At 40.0% G+C, this 20,538-nt stretch overlaps 2 protein-coding genes across 6 annotated transcripts in view; one reads left to right on the top strand and one right to left on the bottom strand.

Moving 5' to 3' along the window:
- Positions 1-2,974, bottom strand: part of SMPX (small muscle protein X-linked) — a 41,658-nt gene extending 38,684 nt beyond the window's left edge. For 2 of the 4 annotated variants that reach the window (XM_084226468.1, XM_084226469.1), the window contains exon 1: positions 2,841-2,974. The gene's annotated coding sequence lies outside the window, so the exon portion shown is untranslated. Of the gene's footprint in view, positions 1-2,820 lie in introns of all 4 variants that reach the window. The other 2 variants (XM_084226470.1, XM_084226471.1) reach the window with 2 other exon arrangements.
- A 10,507-nt stretch (positions 2,975-13,481) lies between these two features.
- MBTPS2 (membrane bound transcription factor peptidase, site 2) overlaps positions 13,482-20,538 on the top strand; it is a 40,496-nt gene continuing 33,439 nt past the window's right edge. For both annotated transcript variants that reach the window (XM_084227233.1, XM_084227234.1), the window contains exons 1-2: positions 13,482-13,626; positions 19,079-19,227. In XM_084227233.1, coding sequence (XP_084083359.1) covers positions 13,552-13,626; positions 19,079-19,227 — 224 coding nt within the window. In that variant the 5' untranslated portion in view covers positions 13,482-13,551. The remainder of the gene's footprint in view (positions 13,627-19,078; positions 19,228-20,538) is intronic.

Below are 20,538 nucleotides of genomic sequence, written 5' to 3'. Positions count from 1 at the left end.
GAAGAAATTTTTTTAACAGATTATTTGAAACACCATCTCAGCCTTTCATTGTCTCACTGAGAAGTTACATTTTAACTAGACTAGAGTTTCATCAAAGTCTTGTTATTCAACTATTACAATATAAAGTAAGGCAGCAATTCTAAAAGCTGAGAAATTAATTCACCAGAAAAGTCACTCATCACCACTGAACTACAGCACATTTTTGATACTGTATTTAATCTTAGATAGGAAGGGAAGTAATGAGAACAGATATAAATGACATAGGAGAGAACAGCAGAAATACACTGAGAAATTAAAAGTGTGTGAAGACCTGGGTACCTCAAAGAGTGTAACTGCCACGAGGCAGTCCCCAAAAAAACCATACAGATGAGTTGTAGGTTGGCTTCAACTTGGAATATCAGCAATATCAGCCTGAAATTGTTTTGCTGGGACTGACTAGAAGACTTCCTCCTCCATATTCTCACATCAGTTTTAAATCTGTGTATGATGCTGAGCAGAATTAAAAATACAAATTACCTGCCATTAGAGGTCTCCCTCTGGTCACATTCTCAGCTGCAAAAAGTGGTGTCCAAACCAACACAGCATTCAGTCAGAGGTCAATCATGTTCATAAATTGTTTGGGTTTAAATTGCTTCCAGTAAATTAATAAATCAGAAAAAATCCCGCTGTGCAAAATAAAGCCAGCATTCTTTTAATGAGCTTTCTACTGTGGTTTTAGATATACAATCCTCAAATGAGAGGGAGTTTTAAAAACTTTAGAATTCACTTTAGGGGATGCACTCTCAGCTACTGACATTCGTGACAAAATTCAAACATATTTCAAAAACTCAAAAGGATTTATTACACTCTATCTCCTTTATTTTTTGTAAATCTTTATTAGGCATATAAATAACAGTTCCATTGATCAGTGGCTGTATTCCAAAATAAACACAAAATAATTCCCCAACTGACTGGGAAGATAGGAGTCATAATACAGAATGTTTAATTAATTTTTAATCAAATTCTCATCGTTCTAATCAGAATAAAAAATGGAAACAAAAGCACATTTAAAAATGTTTAAATAACATTAAACATTTTGAAGCACAGTGGATCTATTTCCCAAACACTGTCACAAAGAAATTCTTGCTAAGATGTACTTCATCTTGCATGCCTGTGCATTGCAAAAACACCCATAACACACCTCTTGGGCCACTTAGAGATAAATGGCAAGGATTTACCCTGAACCTCAGCTTTGAAACAAGCCCAGCATTGGGACTCCTCAGCAAGGTGCTCAGGGTTCACAAGCAGTCAGTGTTGGGAATGACTGCAATCAGACACCAGTTCCCAAAGAGGGATGCATGATACAAGTGTGTAGGACTGCTTTTGGAGGAGGTGATTTTCCTAGCAGACCATGCTGTCCTCATTACCGCCAGAGAAATCAGGACAACAGCACACTACTGAGTAAAAATAGATCTCTGGCTCTTTCCCCTTCCCTCCCTTCCCTGAATTTCCTTATAGAGCAATACTGACCCTCAATCACAGGAAAATAAACCTTAGATTACAGAAGCATCCATTACAGAAGTGATAAGTTAATTTTTATCAATTCCTTTGTTCTTTCACCATGTGTCTCAGAGAGAGAGTCAAGAGTGCTGCACTGATTGTATTAAGTTATTTCTGGTATTCCAATCAGCTCTGCAAACTTGAAAAAATCCCACTTCACCCTCATTTCCACAGCAGGATTTCACGTCTCTGGCAGGCAGAGAAATGCAGACACGCAGCCTGTATTCCCTGGCGTCTTTTTGGCCTCCCCACACCTTACCTTTTACCTTTTATGGGCTGCATGCTGAGCCAAACTTAGAAAGCAGTGGCAGCATTAGTTCAATTTGGAGTTGGTTTATGGCAACCGTCCCTTGCAAATTCCCTCGCTTTGCAGTGAAAGTACTCACGACCAGGACTACTTATGAAATACAGGACTACTGCAGGGGAATAAATGAGTGTTTTGAAGCAAAACTTTGTAAAACAAAGGAACCTATCTTCTGTCTCTCTGCTAAAAATAATTTCTGACAGAGCTGCCGCAAGATAATAAGCTGATTTATTCAATTTGCTTTAAATATGATGAGATATCATAATGCCATCTTTTGTAATGCACACAAGAGATGTACAGTAGCACACAGACAACAGCAAGAGCCCTCCCCCTGCCCCAGCTGGAAGCTGTCGTCTCCCCCCACTGCATGCACAGCATCAAGCACAATGGGCATTTTGGAGACAGAACTGCAGTGTATTATCTTATTAAAAGACTTTGACAGGAGCTACACAACTGTGAGACCCAGCCAGTACAATGAAAGAAGAAAAACCCCTACTCTGCAGCTTTCAGCCTGGCACACAAAAACTTACTACAAGCTCTAGGCAAATGTGGTCACATTTTCCATAATACATACACAATAATCTTCATTACAGTTGCCTGTTAAGCTTAGTGAAAGAAACTTTTCTTACATCAAAACCATAATGCAATATTTCACTAACTGTAACAGACATACAGAAAACAATAACCTTCTGCCTATGTACCACAATACTCAAAATCATACACACTTCTTATGAGTCATCAGGTATTTAAGTGACTTTTATTTTAAATTTTTCGATTCCCCACAGACTATGAAGTAATAGCGATCTGCTCTGAATACTCTGATACACTGCATGAGACATTAAAATAGGCAGAAAACCACAACTATTGTAGTAAACTCACAGCAATTCCTAAAGAGTTTTCATGAGGGTCTTTCAAGATTTTAATTGACCCCTTCAAGGTTAGCTAACTTATTTACTTATATAAAAAAAGTTCCAAACCGTCAAGTGAGTAGGCACACCTCCTTTTGATGCTGAAAGAGGTACCTTCTTCTAGCAGCTGAGGTATTGACTGTGACCCTTTTAATGTGTCTGAAATAGCTCCGATGCTTTCAGCCTGGATGGCACTAAGTGCTGCTCCAGGCTGGAGTGGGACTCAGCAGAGAAGCGAAGTGTAAAAGGGAATTCCTGTCATAGCTTCCAGTTGTTCTTCCTAAATATAGAGTTTGATTCACCCTGTAACTTGGTCCCCTGTAACACTTGACCATGGTAAAAGCAGGGCTCAACTGTCAAGCAGGAGGTGTTGAAGGAACACACCTTTAGGTCCGTTTTCTGCCCTCCCTCTCCCTGTCATTCCACGTTTTTCCCTAGTGCCAGGCATACAGCAGTAGCAGGTAACACAGAACTCCTCCCATGGCATTTGGGGCAGCGTGTGCCTCCCTACGCCACCCCAGAGAAGGAAATAATTATGGAGACATAATTATGAAGAAGTCACCTCAGAGGAACTATCTAGGGGAGGTGAATGACACACCATGACTGTATTGCCGCTGCTTTGGGAGCAAACTCCCCCAGCAGCTGCCCTGGGGTGTCGGCAGAGCCTTCCCCCCGCAGGACAGCCCTGCTCACCAGGAGGGCTCCTGAGCCTGCGAGGCCATAGCGACCAGCTGCTGAGCCTGCAGGCGTGAGGATGAAGAAAAGCCAAAGGAGGAGTGTGTGTGTGTGAGAGAGAGAGAGAAAGAAAGAGTTGTTATAGCTCATGAGGGAAGGAAAACATTACATAATTATCCTCATGCTGGCTAGTATATTGTCTTAGTGAGGGCTACTGATGGAGCTCTCACAACAAGTCGTGTGTGGGGCATATCCTCAGGTTTCCACTTGCAGAAGTGCAAATTCCTGGTCATCTGTGCATCTTCACAAGGATAAATTTCCCTCTTCCTCACTCCTCGGCTGTACCTGATCTCCACTGGACTCACAACAGTAATGGTGACAAGAGCAGTGTCATTATGGACAATAACTGTCAAGGATCTCCCTTGCACTTAATTCATTTGACCAATGACCCTTTTAATTTCAAGTGTCTCAAAGAGGAAGGTTACCAAGCAGGCTGCTTCATTAAGCCTGTGACACACTCTCCACTGCCCTCTTTCCCAAAAATGTTGTCATCTGGAAGATGATAAAGCTGATGACTTGCTCTATGAGACTGCTGACTACCTACAGTCACCCCTTTCCCAAGCAGCCACATGGATGACACAGAAGCAGGCACCCAACCGGGATGTGCATTTGTGTAGGTCAGGACTGACGGATGTACACACAGCCATCAGCTTGTTCCAAGGAGACCTTTATTCCTCAGATAGGCTGATTATGCCTGTTGCCAAAGATTTTGAGGCATGAGAGGACTACTGTGCTTGAAACATGGTGGAGCTCTCAAGAGGGCTCGCAAAGCTGTTCCTTGGCTAGAACAGAGCAGTCTGCAGTCAGTCGAAGGCCCTGCCTTCCAGGTGGTTGAGCCCGCATTAAAACAAAGCCAGACTCAGGTAAGTGACTTTACATATCTCCTGCTGAAGGTTCATATTTACAACAAAAGTACCAGAAGGCAACGGAAGAGGCAATATATTTTTGTAACATGATCCTGAACATTAATTTATTTCAATTTATATTAAAATAGTAACGTTACAAACTAGCTCTTGAATACACAGTTCTTTCTTCCACACGTAATTAATTAAGCAAAGGTATGCCATTGTTTAGATTTTATAATCACTTCAACTTGCAAATATGCCTAAGAAATATCAGCTCAACACTATTCTCTTCAACTAATTTTCATAGCAGTGACAAGTAATTTAATAGTCTTAGTGATGTGCAAACAAGAGTCTGTCACCTACCTAACACCCAGTAACTACCACTACACCTGTACTGTATTAAATTGTGAGGATAAAACGAGTAAACTTAAATCTTATCACTAAATATCAGAAAATGCAGATCTGAGTAGATTTTGAAGGGAAAAATAGACACTCAGCATTATTTTGCAGCATATCATTGCCTTTGAATAAGCTCTGGGATGCATAGCCCTATGACTTGCAGAGTCATCTGGTAAATGCATGCAGCAGATGAATTAGTAAGTAAATAAGGAGGCATATGTGCATTTCACATGATGGATTCAGTGTCTGGCAAGTTAGGGCTCTGTACATTGACACACATGGCATAAAATTATTATGTCTTGTGCATAGAGATCCAAAAGATACAGTAGAAATGCATTTATTTGAAGTGTAAAATCCCAATATAGTTAAAAGTAGACTTTTGTGGCATTGCTAGAAGCTTGTCTAATTAATATGCTTCCTGGCACAACTTACTAGTTTTGAAAGTGAAGTTGATGGTTAACAGAAATGTGTATGTGTCTTACTTCTCCACTGAGATATTTCACTGCATAATGTCAGAACTGTTTTTTAAAGCTGTCACTACTTAATACATTTACGTAAATGTTTTGCTTTTTGAGAAACCTCATGAGCATAGATAAAACTTCCTGAGCGTGCCAGAAGAACTTATTATTCTATGTAGTCCGCAATGTCTTAGTGTAATGCAAACAGTGTAATATAGTTGAAAATGCAAGTCCACACAGAAGAAGTCACAACCTTGGCTCACTTGAAATAAGACTTCTTCAAAGTAAGAAGTTTAAAAATACATTTATGGAGTTTTGCTTAAAATTATCATGTAGTAGCAACATATTCTAGATCTTTAGAAATGCAAAACTTTGCTTCTCTGTCTTGATCTTAGCTCCATAAATTTTAGTTTATTATCAGGGAAGAATAGTGGGCCCAAGATATTACGCATTTGGCTAATTAATTGTTATCTTTATGTTCACTTGAATTTTTTTTGAAGAATACGCAAACTAAAGTTGCAGTGTAACGAGTATAACTATTCTCCTCAGTCAACACTCCAAAATTACTGGTCAAGATGTAAAAATAAGAAACCTGCTATGAGACAGATTTACCAGAGGACTTATGCAGAGGATCCTGAAAAAACACCCAGATTCACCATCCATTTTGTAAGTCACTCAGGTTTTATTTGTATTTTTGGGCTCTTTCCCCTTAGTAAAGATGCATCCATGTAATAATGACTTCACACACAGACTTGATGGAAGGCAGAGACTTTTAGCAATGTTACCCAGTCATATGTGGTCAGACAGAACTACAGAAATTTAAAATATGTGGAGCTATCAATTTTACCAGGCATCACAGGATTCTTATGCTTGATTTTAACAGAAAGCAACTTTGAATCATAGATTTTGCAGAGTATCAAACCTCAGTGATTTCGTCAGAAAAAAAATTGTTTGAGGAAGTATCATCTACTGGTTGTATATGTCTTCCCATTTTGCTCAATCTCTATTTCTTAATATCCAAGAAAAAAATCAAGCACTTGCTCTTGAGTTTCTACTTGTATAGTTATGGTAACAACAATAACATCAAGTTATTTAAATAACAAATGACATAAAATAGCATGCAAAAATGTTTGCTGTTATCTAGTAGGCAAGAAATCAACACAAAACATATCTAAATTAGCTGATTTTGTTTCTGTGGCATATCTGGGCTACTAAATATTAATTCAACTCCTGCATACTCTCTTTGCCATAGAAAAGCATGATGATTATTATCACAGACTGTTCCATAGAAAAATAATTAGTCTTGTATTAAGGAGATGGTCTCATTAAAGACTCGCAGTGACCTTTTTCTGAATTTCAGTTACATCATCATTAATAGCGTTGTTAGCATCATCTACCAATTTGTATTAAGTTCTGAAAACTGCCTTATGAATACAACCCATACAAATTCTAGAACATTGTAGCTTTGACCACTATCACCCAAAAGCCATATTCTCTGTTGCTTTGTATTGTGTAAAATTTCTACTTATCCAAATGTTTTCGGCAACTGAAAGTGATTATGATGATGATGCAGAAGCAACAAATTTGTTTCCACTTTTCTCCTGGTAAATTTTAACCAGTATATCTGGCAAAGTTGGTAGCATTAGAAAGAGCAAGGCGAATGGCAGATTTTGAATATGAAATTTAAATTACATGCTGATTTTTGTAAACATCCTGTCTACTGTAATGATTCAGAATTATTTGGAAAAGAAACAAAAAGCATGACACTGCACCATCAGATACTATTCTCAGCAAGTGATTTTGACAAAACAGGAACTGACTAAATCATTGTTGAAACTTTCAACAGAGAGATATTAATTGTTTTCACAAATCAGGATAATTCAAGGAAGCATGTACCATCTTTTTCAATCCCATCACACACGTATTTGATGATGCCCATCCCCATCAGCCGATCATATCAGCTGTGCACTATTAGATCTTGTCAGATTAAGACCTTACCTGACTGCAGCAGGGAATTTTGCTGTTGACTCAGCCCAGAGATATATATGAGAACTAGGTACAGATGTACCAGAGGACCTGGGGACTCAGCACCAGAGAAAGTACCTTATTTATCTGTTGTGATAAAGCATGACAAAGAATTGCAGCTATGGTCCCTCTGTGAGCATAATCATCTGAAGTCTAACAAAGAGAACAATGATTAAATTCCCCTGATTTCTCAGATGAATCGCATATTGAGAGGAAAGAAATACATGTTTCAGACATTAAAAATCTGTCTGGTAGAAAGATGCACACAGAACAAGTAAGATGGAGGAAACAGAATTTCAAGGACAGTATAAATAAATTATTGCCTTTAGATAAAAAGTTACCAAACTCAAGTACGATTTCACCAACCTGCTGAATTATATGTGAATTATCAGTTGCTATCTTTGGTTTGTACCTGTTGGACAGAAAATAAAAGATGAAAGTAGTTAAATCGTGGGTGTGAAGATTTTTAAAGTTTGAAACAGTATCAGGACACTAAGCTTAGTTCTCAAGAGTCATAAGGAAAAAATCCTTACCTTGTCACACCTCCAATGTTCTGAAAAACTAGAGCCATTAAGAATGAATGCTTTCCATGGTGAAGATATGAATAAATCTACTAGTCATACCTATCTATGAAGTAGTCAAACATGATCTCTATTTAACCTTATTTTTATTGAATCAAATTTACTTTAGAAACATTTTTCAGTTATCTGTGGCCTCCTGCCACACAAATATTGCAAAGTTCAGAGAGAAATTGCCAAAAGAATTCAGTGTTGGCACAGAAAGACAAGTCCTCCAGCTGCTCCACTGGGCAATGATGTTTTCCAATACAGTATCAAATCTCCAGGATCAAAACGTGTTTCTCTTAGGAAATTACGCAAAGTAGTTTTTAAAATCTTCACATCTTACTTTACACCCATATGAATTACAGTTGTGGACTGGCAGTATCTTCTCTACAAGGATAAAAAAAAAAGCCTGGAAAAAGACACTCTATTAAGCTGTTTCACTCCATCTCCTCTGGCAGCCCAACACAAGCTCTTTAAAGTACAGCTCAGTTCTCAAGATCTGGAGCTAAAAGTGATGTTTGAAAATCATTTGTCTTGGAAATTACTTTCGAGAACTGCAGGCTGCTCTGTGTTTCCTGTGCCCACCAGCTACTGGTGAGGTACTGACTATACTCTGACTAGAGTATCCATGAAGATGTTCTCTGTTTTATTGCAGTCAACTCTCAAATTATTTATCTTTATTAGTAAGAAAGGAAATGCTCTTAGCTTAAGCTCCTAACACAAAGTGGTCTGTGTAAGGCAAACCCACAGTTTTGTCAAGGATAGTTCACAGGTGCTCTGGCAGACAAGGGGCAGAGTGGATTTGTAGTACTGGGACACCAGTTAAAATTAGTTTATCCACTGTGTGCAGTGCTATGTAATCACAAAGCTGCTCCCCTCTGTCCTTGAGGTAGAACAAAGCCAGTGCTGGTTTAACTGAATGCTGTGCTGCATGATGAAGCAATTCAGGAGCTGCTTCAGTCATCTGTGCAGACCAAGTGAACAGATCTGGGGATATCTTCACTGGTTCATCCTGTGCAAGACATTCCTATTGTTCAAAACAGCCAAGTATCACATATGCACAGATTAACCCAGACTGGATGGGGCCCTGAGCAACCTGGTGTAGGGCAAGGTGTGCCTGCCCACGGTGGGGGACTGGAACTAGATGGCTTTAAGGCACCTCCCAACCCAACCCAATCTATGCTTCTATAAAGAGAAAAGTTTCAGGCTTTAACAACCTATTGAATGATGAACTACAGACTACCTGTCTCAAACTCTTACCTCACTTTGACTTACATTTGCTAAGGGCACTTCTTTCCCTTTCCCTTCCCTAGGGTTTAAGGCTTCCCTAGAGTTTTGAGGTTCAAAGTTGATAGGCCTAATGCTATTATGTGCATTTATTTCAGGTTACAGTAGGCATGAAACAATACCTGTTAGACTGAAACTATTCCATTTATTTTGCATTCTGCAGTAGAATAGGGGATTGTGTCCACAGGAACTTCACAGGTAATTTAAAGCAAAAAAAAAATCCCTCAAACCTTGAAACAAATTTTTTATATTATGCCCTTTTATGGTCTCCTCCTTCACTGACTAAGCCCTTTATTTCCTGTAATTTAGGTAAACTCACTTTCATGGATAGATTTTTAAAGTTGTAAAGGCCTCCCAACATAAGAGCTAATGCTGAATAGCTGTTCTCCAGTAGATTTTCCCCATGTATAACTTCTAAATTTTTATAGAGGATGCAAGCATGACTATAATCTAAAAATGGGTAGCATAAGCCTGAAACTAATATTTTTATAGAACTGTATTCTAGAATAATATTCAAGCCACATCTCTCAAGTTCCTCCATTTCCTTTGCTTTTCTTTGATACTTATTTCTCCTTGGAATGCAACAGCTTTGGAGGATGCTCTCTTAGATGGAACTCGAGCTGAGAGTTGCCTAACAGAGTTAACACAGAGAGGTAAATGCTGCAAACCGGCAGCAAGTAAGAAAAACCTGTAATTTGTTTTGCCATAGATCAACACTGTGAGACAGCTGGTGAAAAAGCATGTATAACTATCATTTTTTGCATAATAATCTAGTAAAGGCGTATTTCTAGGAACACTTGTGCTTTACTTATGCTTTCATGTGAATAGTGACTTAAGAACAAATTTCATTTGTTTTAAGAATCAAAATCCCACCCTTCCAGCAAGTATTTTTGTTAACCAGGTTAAATACTGCAAAGAAATCCTGAACCTTAACAGAGTATTTTGACCTCATTTCTATTTAAATAAAGCAAGACTGTTTCATACTGTAATTGGAACATAAAAAACACCCAAACCAATAAAACAGTGTAACATCTTGCTATTATCTGTTTTAAACAGAGCAAAGATGAAATGATATTTTTTATTTTCTTGTTTGGATTTCAGTTTAAAATATCACACATATAACCTATCTCCATAATTCCCACTACCTGAGTTTCTCCCTATCTTGAGATTTTTTATACAATAATATTACTAAGGTAATGAAAAGATATTTTTCCTTCATACTTTCACAACCAGTGCTACCCACATCTCTGTAATGTGCCAGTCTCTGTATGTTTCCTCCTGTGTCTCTGAAATAAAGATTTTTTTCTTTATTTCTCTTTGAAATAAAGAAATAAAGATTTCTTCTTTATTCTGATCTCTTTATTTCCTCCAGAAGCAATCTCCTAACCTGCAGAAGTGCTAAATGGACCATCTATTTCATCTTTTTACACGGATTTCTTCTTTCATGCATTCTAGTCTGTACTTTAAATTCTCAGGTAGGCTTGGAGGCTCATTCTGGAAACATTCCTGTACTCTGTGAAAGCACCCCTTCACTTTAAGTTACAGTGGCACATAAACACTTGCAGAATCACATTTCATCCCAACAGTCCTTTCCTGTCCTTAGCTCATCTCTATGCACAACAGTCTAGAGATGAAGACCACTCAGAATATATCTAAAACCCCATTTTCTTTCCCTGAGGCTCAAACACTTATACAATCAATTCATGTTCTGATTGTAGTATCTCCAAACTGGTAAAATTCACAGCCTCTCCTCAACAAAATCAACATCTTAGCTGATTTTAAGTCTGAGCTTGTGATGAACTGCAATTGGGTACAATTTCCCTGAAGCCCTGCAAACACCTCTAACTTCAGAGTTTTTGATAGTGCTGTTCATGCTAGTTTTAGTTTTTATTATGCAACATGTCTTCTATGGTAATATCTGAATAATCATATATCTACTTCAATAATAGATCAAAGCTGAAAAGATTAATTATTACACATTTTGTTAATTAATCTCAAGATAAACATATTTACCATATCTAGAAAAAGATGCCTATGATATTAAATCACTAATTGAACTTAAATATCTTAATTACTATATTATTAACAGATTCTATTTGGTATTTACATGATAAATTATATTTAATCAGTAGTATTGTTTGTGAGAGAATTTTTTTCCTGTCCAAGCTTTTTGCATGAACTTAGATACTCCTGTATGACGACTGATGTTTAACCTTTTCCAACATTCTTTGATACTTGCCCTGTTGAGGTCCAGCCATGCCCTCCCCTGACACACCCCTCAGCTGTGATTCCTGACACTGTGACAGCTGAGCTGCTCTGGAACAGCGTGGGGACACTGTGCACTCACATGGTGACTGCAGGGCACTCTGCTCTGGCCACTGCTTCAGCTTAATACCAGCTCAAAGTAAAACCAAGCAGGGGGAAGATGTGTATCAAAATCTGTGCTACCTCCTGAACCATTCTAAAGTGGAAATCTTTAATCCTGAATACCTTTACTTTAAAATGCAACCACTCCATGTGACATGTCACGGTCCAAAACAACTTAACTCCATGGGAACAAGGATAAACTTTACCTCTCTGCCATGGGCAAAACACCTGCTCAAGTTACCCAAGTCAGAACTGGGGCTGGCAGTTCACTCGGAACTCATGGAACTGTTCATCCATCTTCTGCATTTTAGAAAATTCTTATTTTTGTTTCTTTTCTTGAGATAAACTTTCCAGCAGTAAAATACAGACTGTGTATTTTATTTTCATTCCTTTTTTAGTTGCACTTCCAATTTCTATAAATTCTATAAAACTTAATAAAATAGTCTGTATTTTTATGGTAGACTAACTGAACGTAGAAGCAAAAATACAATAGTGTTACAAAACCTGATCACCACCTGGTTCATTTAAACATGTCCATTTTATTTTGCTTTATTTCAGTGAGGATATGACACTAGGAAAGGTACTTGTGTTCTCAACTGTTTGAATACAATTCCACTCCATTGCTTATGAAGACCATCACTGGTTTATAGTCTGTATATTTATATTAAATTCATGTAGGTCTATGGAACAACTTGAGTTTTCAACCAATAAGGTGTAGAATAAACTATATTTGCATAATTTCTCATTATTTGATAAATTTGTTAGACTGGGAACCAGTGCAGAAAAATATCATTATCAGATCTCAATATGCTGTTACTGTTTGTAAATCCTTTTAGATGCTGGGGACATCCCAAAGTCATCTATGTCAGTGCATAAACTCAAACTTGGTTGCATGCAGGGCTGGATAGACTTCCTGTAATTCTTCAGCTTTTATGTCCAAATGAAGTTCTTTCCAACCTTCTCAAAAGGCGTCAGTCAACATAGATGGCTTCCATCAAAAAGGGGGGTTGTTAGAATGATGGAAAATCTAAACGTAAGGGGTAGATAAGCCCCGAGCTGAGATGAAAGACAAAGGAATTGAGAAAACAGAACAAGTGAAAGTCAGCATGCACTACTGCAATCAATTCCTGCTCTGTGCCCACAAATGTCAATGCTGAGAGGCTGCCCAGGGCTGTTTTCTCTCACTTGCTGCGGAAGTCAAACACTGTAAACAACAAATGCCTCCTCCTCCTTTACTTAGTTTTTTTTAACCTAATGCCACATGGTATGGAGTATCCCTTTGGTTAAGTTCGGTCAGCTATCCCAGTAGTATCCTCTCCCAGGATCTTGCCCGCTGACGGGGCCAAGGTGGCAGGGCCAGCGCTGATGCCGTGCCACCCCCGGTGTGTCACCAACACCTTGGCAGGCACCGATGTACAGCCCAGCCGTGAGGCTGCCGAGGGAAAGCGAGCTCCGTGTCAGTGACACATCCCGGTGTGTCACCAACACCTTGGCAGGCACCGATGTACAGCCCAGCCGTGAGGCTGCCGAGGGAAAGCGAGCTCCGTGTCAGCCTGACCCAAAGCAGGCACACGGCCCGCGAATGAGCACTGACCGCGGCCTGCGAAGGAACCTCGGGGCCCAGGCAGCATCTGCTTAAAAGCCATGCTCCCAGGCAGCCGCACGGAATGATTTTATTGCGCATCGAGGCCGGTGCTACTTTCTGACAGAACGTCTGCGGTTAAAGGGACCCCCGTTACTCTCTCGTTGCTGAAGCGCTTCCACAATGTGCTTTGACCTTGCCGCCACAAACGACTTTTATTCTCCCGCGCAATCTCCTGATCGCTGCCAGCAGAGCCTCTCCGAAGAACCCACTGAGGGAGGCAGCTGAGGGAAATTTAGCCAGAGGCGGGGGAAGCGGCTCCCTCAGCCCCACTGCGCCCTCAGCGCCCCACTGCGCACGCGCCCCGCCCTAACGCCCCGAGCTCTGCCCTGCGCCCCGGCCTGTGACGTCATGCCGCCACCTGCCCTCGCTCTACGCGCCGCCCGGAAGCGTCCGCCCGGGCAGCAGAGCCGGTGGGAGAAAGGTTCCGGGCAGGTTGAGTTCCGGGGCTGCCGCGCTGAGGCGCGGCGCGGCCCGCGATGATCCCGGTGCCGGTGGTGGTGACCGTGCTGGGCGGCTGGTGCGCCGTGTACCTGGCGGACACGCTGCTCAAGGTGAGGGCCGAGGGCGCAGAGCCGGACGGGGCCGGGAGGAGGCAGCGGCAGCCCCGTTCCCCCGCGCCGGGCGGCCCAGGGCCCCGCTGCCGAGCCGGGGCTGGCGGAGCGGCCGCGCCCGGGCCGGGCCCGCTGCGCCCCGCGGGCTCTGAGGCGATCCCGGCGCCCCTCCCGCTCCGCTGCCGCCGGCGCTGGGCTCTAACGCCGCCCGGGGCAGTGCACGGGCTCCGGTGTCTGCTGAAGGACCGCAGCCGCGAAAAGTTGGGGAAACCGGCTTTTAATATACTGCTAAAGCGGCTCCGCGGCAGTTTAACGTGCTGTCTGGAGTTTATTATTGATTAAACCTAAAATACGACCTTGTAAGTTTTCGGTGTATAATATATGACTTATAATGATGATTTTCCTAAAAAAAATGTAAAAAGCAATGCATATTTATTTGGTTTGAACGTTTTTCGTTTTACTGGAGAAAATTTGAGACAGAACTCGATACAAATACTTTTTTAAAGAAATAAACTTTGGTCCTCGGAGGGTATTAGGAGACTCCTCCTTTTCCTCCTGATATAGGGGAGAAGTTTGGAAAAGAAAATACACCGAGACATCATTTATTATATCTGGGATGCATCTGTGCATTGCTCAAATTTCATTAAGTGGTGTGGCATTGTTCTGGGGTTTTTTTTTTAAGATTCAGAGGTATGATTTCTGTGACATGAACGAAATTGCAAAGAATGCATACAAAGTAGGCTGTGTGCTGGTTAAATAAGAGGGAAAATGAAATGAGAGGTTTGATCTGCAATTCCTAATTTTACAGTCCAGGAGCTGCATCTGTTTCTGCCAAGGCAGATAAGGCTTAGGGATATGAAAGTACAAAATGTGCATTTTGTCACTCCTGTAAAATAAAGAAAGAAATACAAGAAAATTCAGGTGCTTAAAAAACTTGGAAAAGTGTCTCCCCCTGCAGCTAATTGGAGAGCAAATGTAGCTCTGTTAGTGATGAAAGCTGATAATTGCAAAATATGGTCTGTACATAATGACAATAATAAATATAGTCATTTACCTGAAGACTTCTCAAATTTTCTTCCAGCAAGTCTGTGTTAAGTATTAAAAAAAAAAAAAAAAAAAAAACCAAAAAAAACCCAAAAAACCCCCAAAAACCAGCATTGTTTTGAAACACATAAGATTAGCCAGGTACCAGAAGAACATGCTCTGACTGCACTGAGACACACCAGGAAGGTCAGCCAGGAGTCTGCTTCTCTTTTGGCAGCAGTTTTGTGTCTGGTGGAGACTCTTGGGCTGTGAAGCAGGAACTGAGCTCAGGTACCAGACCTGTTGTGCCATGATGCTGAGACCATTTGTATCTCTGAGATTCTGAAGATCTCTTTCTGCATTCAACCATAAAATCATTCTCTTCTGTAAATAAGGAGAGGCACTGCCTTTCTTGCAGCAGCAAGGGAAGGGAAAAAAACAACCTCTACACTGGAGCCTACTTAATGCCCGATTTATGTTGAAAAAGAAGGGGGAATGCCTAGAATTCTATAGCAAGCATGAGAATCCAGGAGTTAAATTTTAATTCTGATCTTTTAACTAAAAGTTGACCAAGGTTATTAATCCTCAGGAATTATATGGGAGCTTTTGAGTTTCAGTGAATTTACTGGTAGATCTGTTGTACATCTCAGTCATAGGTTTCACTGTGAGTACCACAGTTGAAATAGAATTTGGATTAAAGAACCAGATTTATATCATTAGGAAGCTCAGGTTGCTTGTTTTTCTGCTGGTACTGTAAATCACCACCACAGTCACAACCCAAGGCTGCTAGCAACCACAGCAACATTGTACTGTTTAATTAATTGTACTGTTTAAATCTCAGATCACTTTCAGTGTAATTACACCAAGAGGATGTACAGAGCATGAGTGAAAAATAACATGGGAACACTTTTCCGTGTGGTCATGTTGATATTTTTGGCAAGAGAAGGATGTGTGCTGTAACTTGCAGCTAATGTTTATTCTGTAAACCTGTTCAATGTGCAATATTTTTTGCTCAGTTTGTTCCTTTACCGGTTTTGTTCAGATTTTAAATATTTTATTTTGGCAGTCTCACTCCTAGACTACAATATAGAAAGTATAACTGTGTATAAATGTATTTTTGCCCAGATAAATCCACATTTTATAATATTGCTAGAACTAAAAGATAGATTTGTGTCAAGAAACTAAAGCTATGCCAAAACAAGCTGGAATTTTGAATGTTAAGTCCCCCTTGTTGTTGCTCCTCGTTGTACCACTGCCACCAACGTTTTCATTGAAGCTTGCATTCTGTAAGAGGGAATCACTCAGACCCCTAAATTCCTTCTCCCCAGCATCCTAAGTCATCACCTCTCATTCTGCCTGAAGGATCAGGACGAGTGAAGTGTAGGAGGTTGTACCTCCTTTTGCTGTGAGAAATAAAGGTTGCATCAGACACATTCAGTCAAGGTTGGCTCTCAGCTTTTAAGGCTAGGAAGCTGAAATTATTCAGAGGTCTTGAACAGATTTTGCCAGCAAAGAAGAATGTTAAGGACTCCTGCTTGCTGGCAGATACGTGTGGAGCTCCTGGAGTGTTTAGCAGGTGTCTAGCATTTTAAAGGCTGCATAAATAAATAGGTGCTGCTTTTATAGTAAAACAAATCTAACAAAGATCTTTTAGATCTCAAAGAAGCAGGGCCAAGGCCTGCGTGGAAGCAGCTTGAAATGAAGTGTACCAGGACATGAGGGTGTGTGTTTAATGTGGTGATCCCACCGGGATTAGGAGAGAAGGAGCAAAACTTTGCAAAGAGCTTTTTAATATATTTTGCAAAAGTTTGTACTCATTTAGTGATTGTGAATAATGTTTACACAACTGTGAGGAAATACAAAATGAAATTTTTTGGTGCCTTTCTTTTCCACATTTGACAGCTGTATGGTCATGAATTCCATATTGCACATGGAAAACTTTGTACTTAGTTGTCTTGCTAGCACTGTGGGGCTGTGATGTTTTTGGAATGAATTCAAAGGGATGAATTTGTGGCAATTCTAGGGAAAAAAGTGAGGTTTGCATGAGATAGAAGGAACACATTTTCAAGTGCCAAATCGATGTATCTGATTAACTTTATTAGAATAGTGTATTAGGGTTGTTTTGAGTTTTTTTTGACTGTGTGAATGAATAGGACTTTTTTTTTAATTCACAAAAGACAGTTTCTCATATCAGGGGTTCTTTATGATGTATGTATTTTTGTTCTTAATTATCTGGTAGATTATGTGAGGTCTTTTCCTATGTTTCCTTGGCTTATGTATCACTAATTGTGTACAAGTCTAATCATCTTTGTGATCTCTTCTGTTAAAATTAGCAAAAGCTGATATGATTGTGGCCACTAAACTTAATGCTGCCATAAGGAGTAAGTGGTGTTGATGGGAGTGCATTACAGTGAAAATTTCTGTTGGTGCCCTCAGCTGATGGAACAAAAATGTGGCTAAAATCAGTAGGGTGAAGAAGAAGGAAATGATACAGAAATATATAGGCAAAAAGGATAAATGGTGTAATAGGTGATACATGCACAATGACTCAAGTAAATGGGTCTCACAGCTGAGGAAATTTGTTATGTGAAATAAATTTTTAGTGTTCAAGATTTAATGAATTTGACAAAATGAGAAAAGCTGTTAATAGAAGTGTGCAGTATGACATCCTCAACCCCTACCACCACTGTGGTGCAGGGCAGGAGGAATGCAAGGAATTGGCAAGTTCTAAATTTGTTCAAAGGACCACGGACAAGAGCCAGAAACTTGGGGAGTTCCTTGCTGGGGAGGAGAAGGGAGCCTGTTGTGTACTACACGTTTGGATGTCTTCAGTCGGTGCTGCTGCTTGTGGGGAACCTTGGGAACAGTGCTCCAGTTCTGACAGCTCCAAAGACTTGTCTGGATTGTTTCAGACACTCCTGCCTTGGGAACTGCCCAATGTCAGAATGCTCGAACCTCATCTGTGCTTTTCCTGAGCTCTGAGTTCCTCCAAGGAAAGTATTCCTTCATCTGGGTTTCTGACATGAGCTTCAATGAAGCAGGTGACTAAAGCCTATTGAGAATGCAGGCACCATAAAGTAAAGTTAGCAATTGCAAAAACCATGTCTATTGGTCTATAATTCAAGATAATGCTGCAGATAAGTGTTGCAGTGTGTTGCAATTTCCTGTTTTAGACTTGCCAGTCCTTTCCCAGGTAGCAATACCTTCTCTGTTCCCCTCCCCTTGCCTCTTCCTAAGTGATGTCCATCAAGCTTAACATTCCAGCAAGGGCTTCGTGTGATTGGCACAAGTTCAATAGAAGGTTCTCAGCCCTGGGGTCATTGGCCTGTCTAAGTGTCATTGTCCCTTGAGACTCACCCCCTCCCACCTGGTTGGTGGCTCACCTGTCCTCTCCCTTCCCCTGGGCTTAAAAGGACCTGGAGACCATGGGGCCGGGATTCTACTGTAGCTGTACCAAGATTCAGAGATCTGTGACCCTGGAATAAAGCTCTGGATTAAACCCTATGGTAGAATCCTCTCCTTTTCTCTTCACCTAGCCTAAGGACTTTCACCAGAGGTAAACCTGAGTTCTTACTAGCCTGGACTTGTCCCAAGTGCCTAGCTGCAACATCCAGCCAGCCAGAGGTATCTCTGTGGTGAAATACTGCAGCTGCTGCCTCTGGTCAAGCAGCAAGGGCCAGACGAGCCCAGGCACGTTCCATCCGGTAATATTGGGTTATTATTCCAATAGATAAGTATTCACAGGTCATATTTATAGGTCACATCTCTTATCAAGAGAAATCTTTGGAACTACTAGAAGTACATTGAAATGCTGGGAACTTACCATAGTGAAACTGCTATTGCAATACAGGTTGATAATTTTAAATTCCTTGTGTTTTTTTGTTAGCCTGACCAGATATTCCAGACCCTCTTTAGGCATAGTATTTGTGTTTGAAAATTAGACCTTGTTTTTATCCTTACTAACAGGTATCTGCAATACTGAGCTATATTTCATCTGTTTTAGAAAGTTTTTTTCAGCTGGAGACAAAAGAAGCATTTTTCCTTACTGTAGTTTTTAAAATGTTTATTGGAATATAATTGCATGTTGAGAGACTACCATCAACAGTCTCTAGCTTCTAACCAGAAAGTAGAACTCCTGAAAGGGATTTAACACTAGGAAAGATGATGCAAGATCTTGTTTGTCAGATAACTCTGGATACCCAATCTCTCTCACAAACCTACAGTTGTTGGAAATAACATCAAAACAATGACATAATTTTTTCACATTACATGTCACACCTACCTATATGTCAATATGTAAATAAGATGTGGGAGATCTACTTGAAATTATGTATCTGTTTTTATATAAACAGATCACATTTACTGCTTGGTCACATTACAAAATCTTCCTAGAATGTTTTGCTCAAACTGGTTTTCTGTTGTTTTGCAGTCCTCCAACTCTCTGAAGGCATCGTACGAGGACTGGCTGCTGACGTACGGCCTGAGCGTCTCTCCCTTCCACCTGCGCTGGCAAACTGCACTCTTCAACCGCCAGTTCTACAACTGGGGGAGATGGAAACCCAAATTTCTCTACTTATGGTACAAATTTAGCCTCCTTTTTCTTCTGTCAGAGTCAACAGTTGAACCATCTGGGTGCCTTTCAGCATTAGAAGGGCAGTGGGTAGACATAGATATTTTAATAGGCTAATGATTAACCAGTTGGAGTGGTTGCTCTGATTGTACTGTGCCAGTATAAGTATTTAACCTCTTCTAAAAAGTACATAAATGTAATACAAGTTGCATATTGAGATTCTATAAAACTAGAAATCCTTAAACTATTTTTATGTGTGGTTTGAAGTATGCGTAGTTCTGAAGAGTACAGGTATTACATGCAATACTGCATACAGGAGTAGGTCTGAAAGCAGCTGCTCAGATCCTAGATCATTCCCAATGCTATAGACTTATCTCTCCCAATCACTACAGTTTACAAAGTATTCAGAGCCAGCTGTGTACCTGTAGTTAATCATTGCCCAGACATTCAGCAATGATACCTGCTCAGGAGCACCTTGCTTACCTTCTGTCTTTTATTTGCCTACACCTTTCCATGCAAAGGTTGCGCAGTGCTGGGAATGGGTAGATAAGTAGGGTGGTCTAATATGGGTGCTCCTGGACTAGTTTAGAAAACTATCATTCAGTTGCAGTTCCTAGCATTACTTTGAATCTGCTCTGACAATATAAAATAAGTAAGGTTTGAATTTCTTTTCATTTCCTGTTTTTCATTGCTACCCTCAGTGAGATAGTAATAAAAGAGAGGTCTGCTTCAAATTGGTTTCTCTAGTATGTAATGATTTTGTAATAATCAGTCTGAAATAGCTCTATATCAATTACAATCTTTAATGTGTATAATTTATTACAGTATAATGTTACCACTACTCTCTTTAATTAACATTACAAGAACATGTTGCTTAAAATAAATCTACTAATTCCCAATGAGCTTCATTAAGGCTGATAACAGAACAGTTGAGTTGTTATGAGAGGAGGAAGGATTGGTAGTGAGGTGTATATGCTGGCTTTGCATCATGGAAGATTTTTTTTAGTTAGAAAAAAGAGTTATCACATCCTTCAGCTATAGGACAGTGTAAAATAAGAATAATAATATTAATGCTGAATAAAAATTTGTCACTAGGTGGAGTGACATGAATTGAAATTATTTTCAACATTGATTTTAATGAAAAATTGGTGAGAAGAACAATGTAGCTTAAGAAATTGGTGTTAATGTGGTCTTGCAGTTGTATGTTTTAGTTATTCTTTAAAAAAAGATTCAGTCTCATTTATTGTTCCTTAGCCCATTTTATTGTTTGTAAGAATGATGCAAAATGTACTGAAGAAGCTTAAGTACATAAGCTGCCC

The sequence above is a fragment of the Fringilla coelebs genome (assembly GCF_963513975.1).
Source record: "Fringilla coelebs genome assembly, chromosome: 2".
Classification (NCBI taxonomy): Eukaryota; Metazoa; Chordata; class Aves; order Passeriformes; family Fringillidae; genus Fringilla; species Fringilla coelebs.
This window is presented reverse-complemented; position numbering and strand designations above follow the sequence as displayed.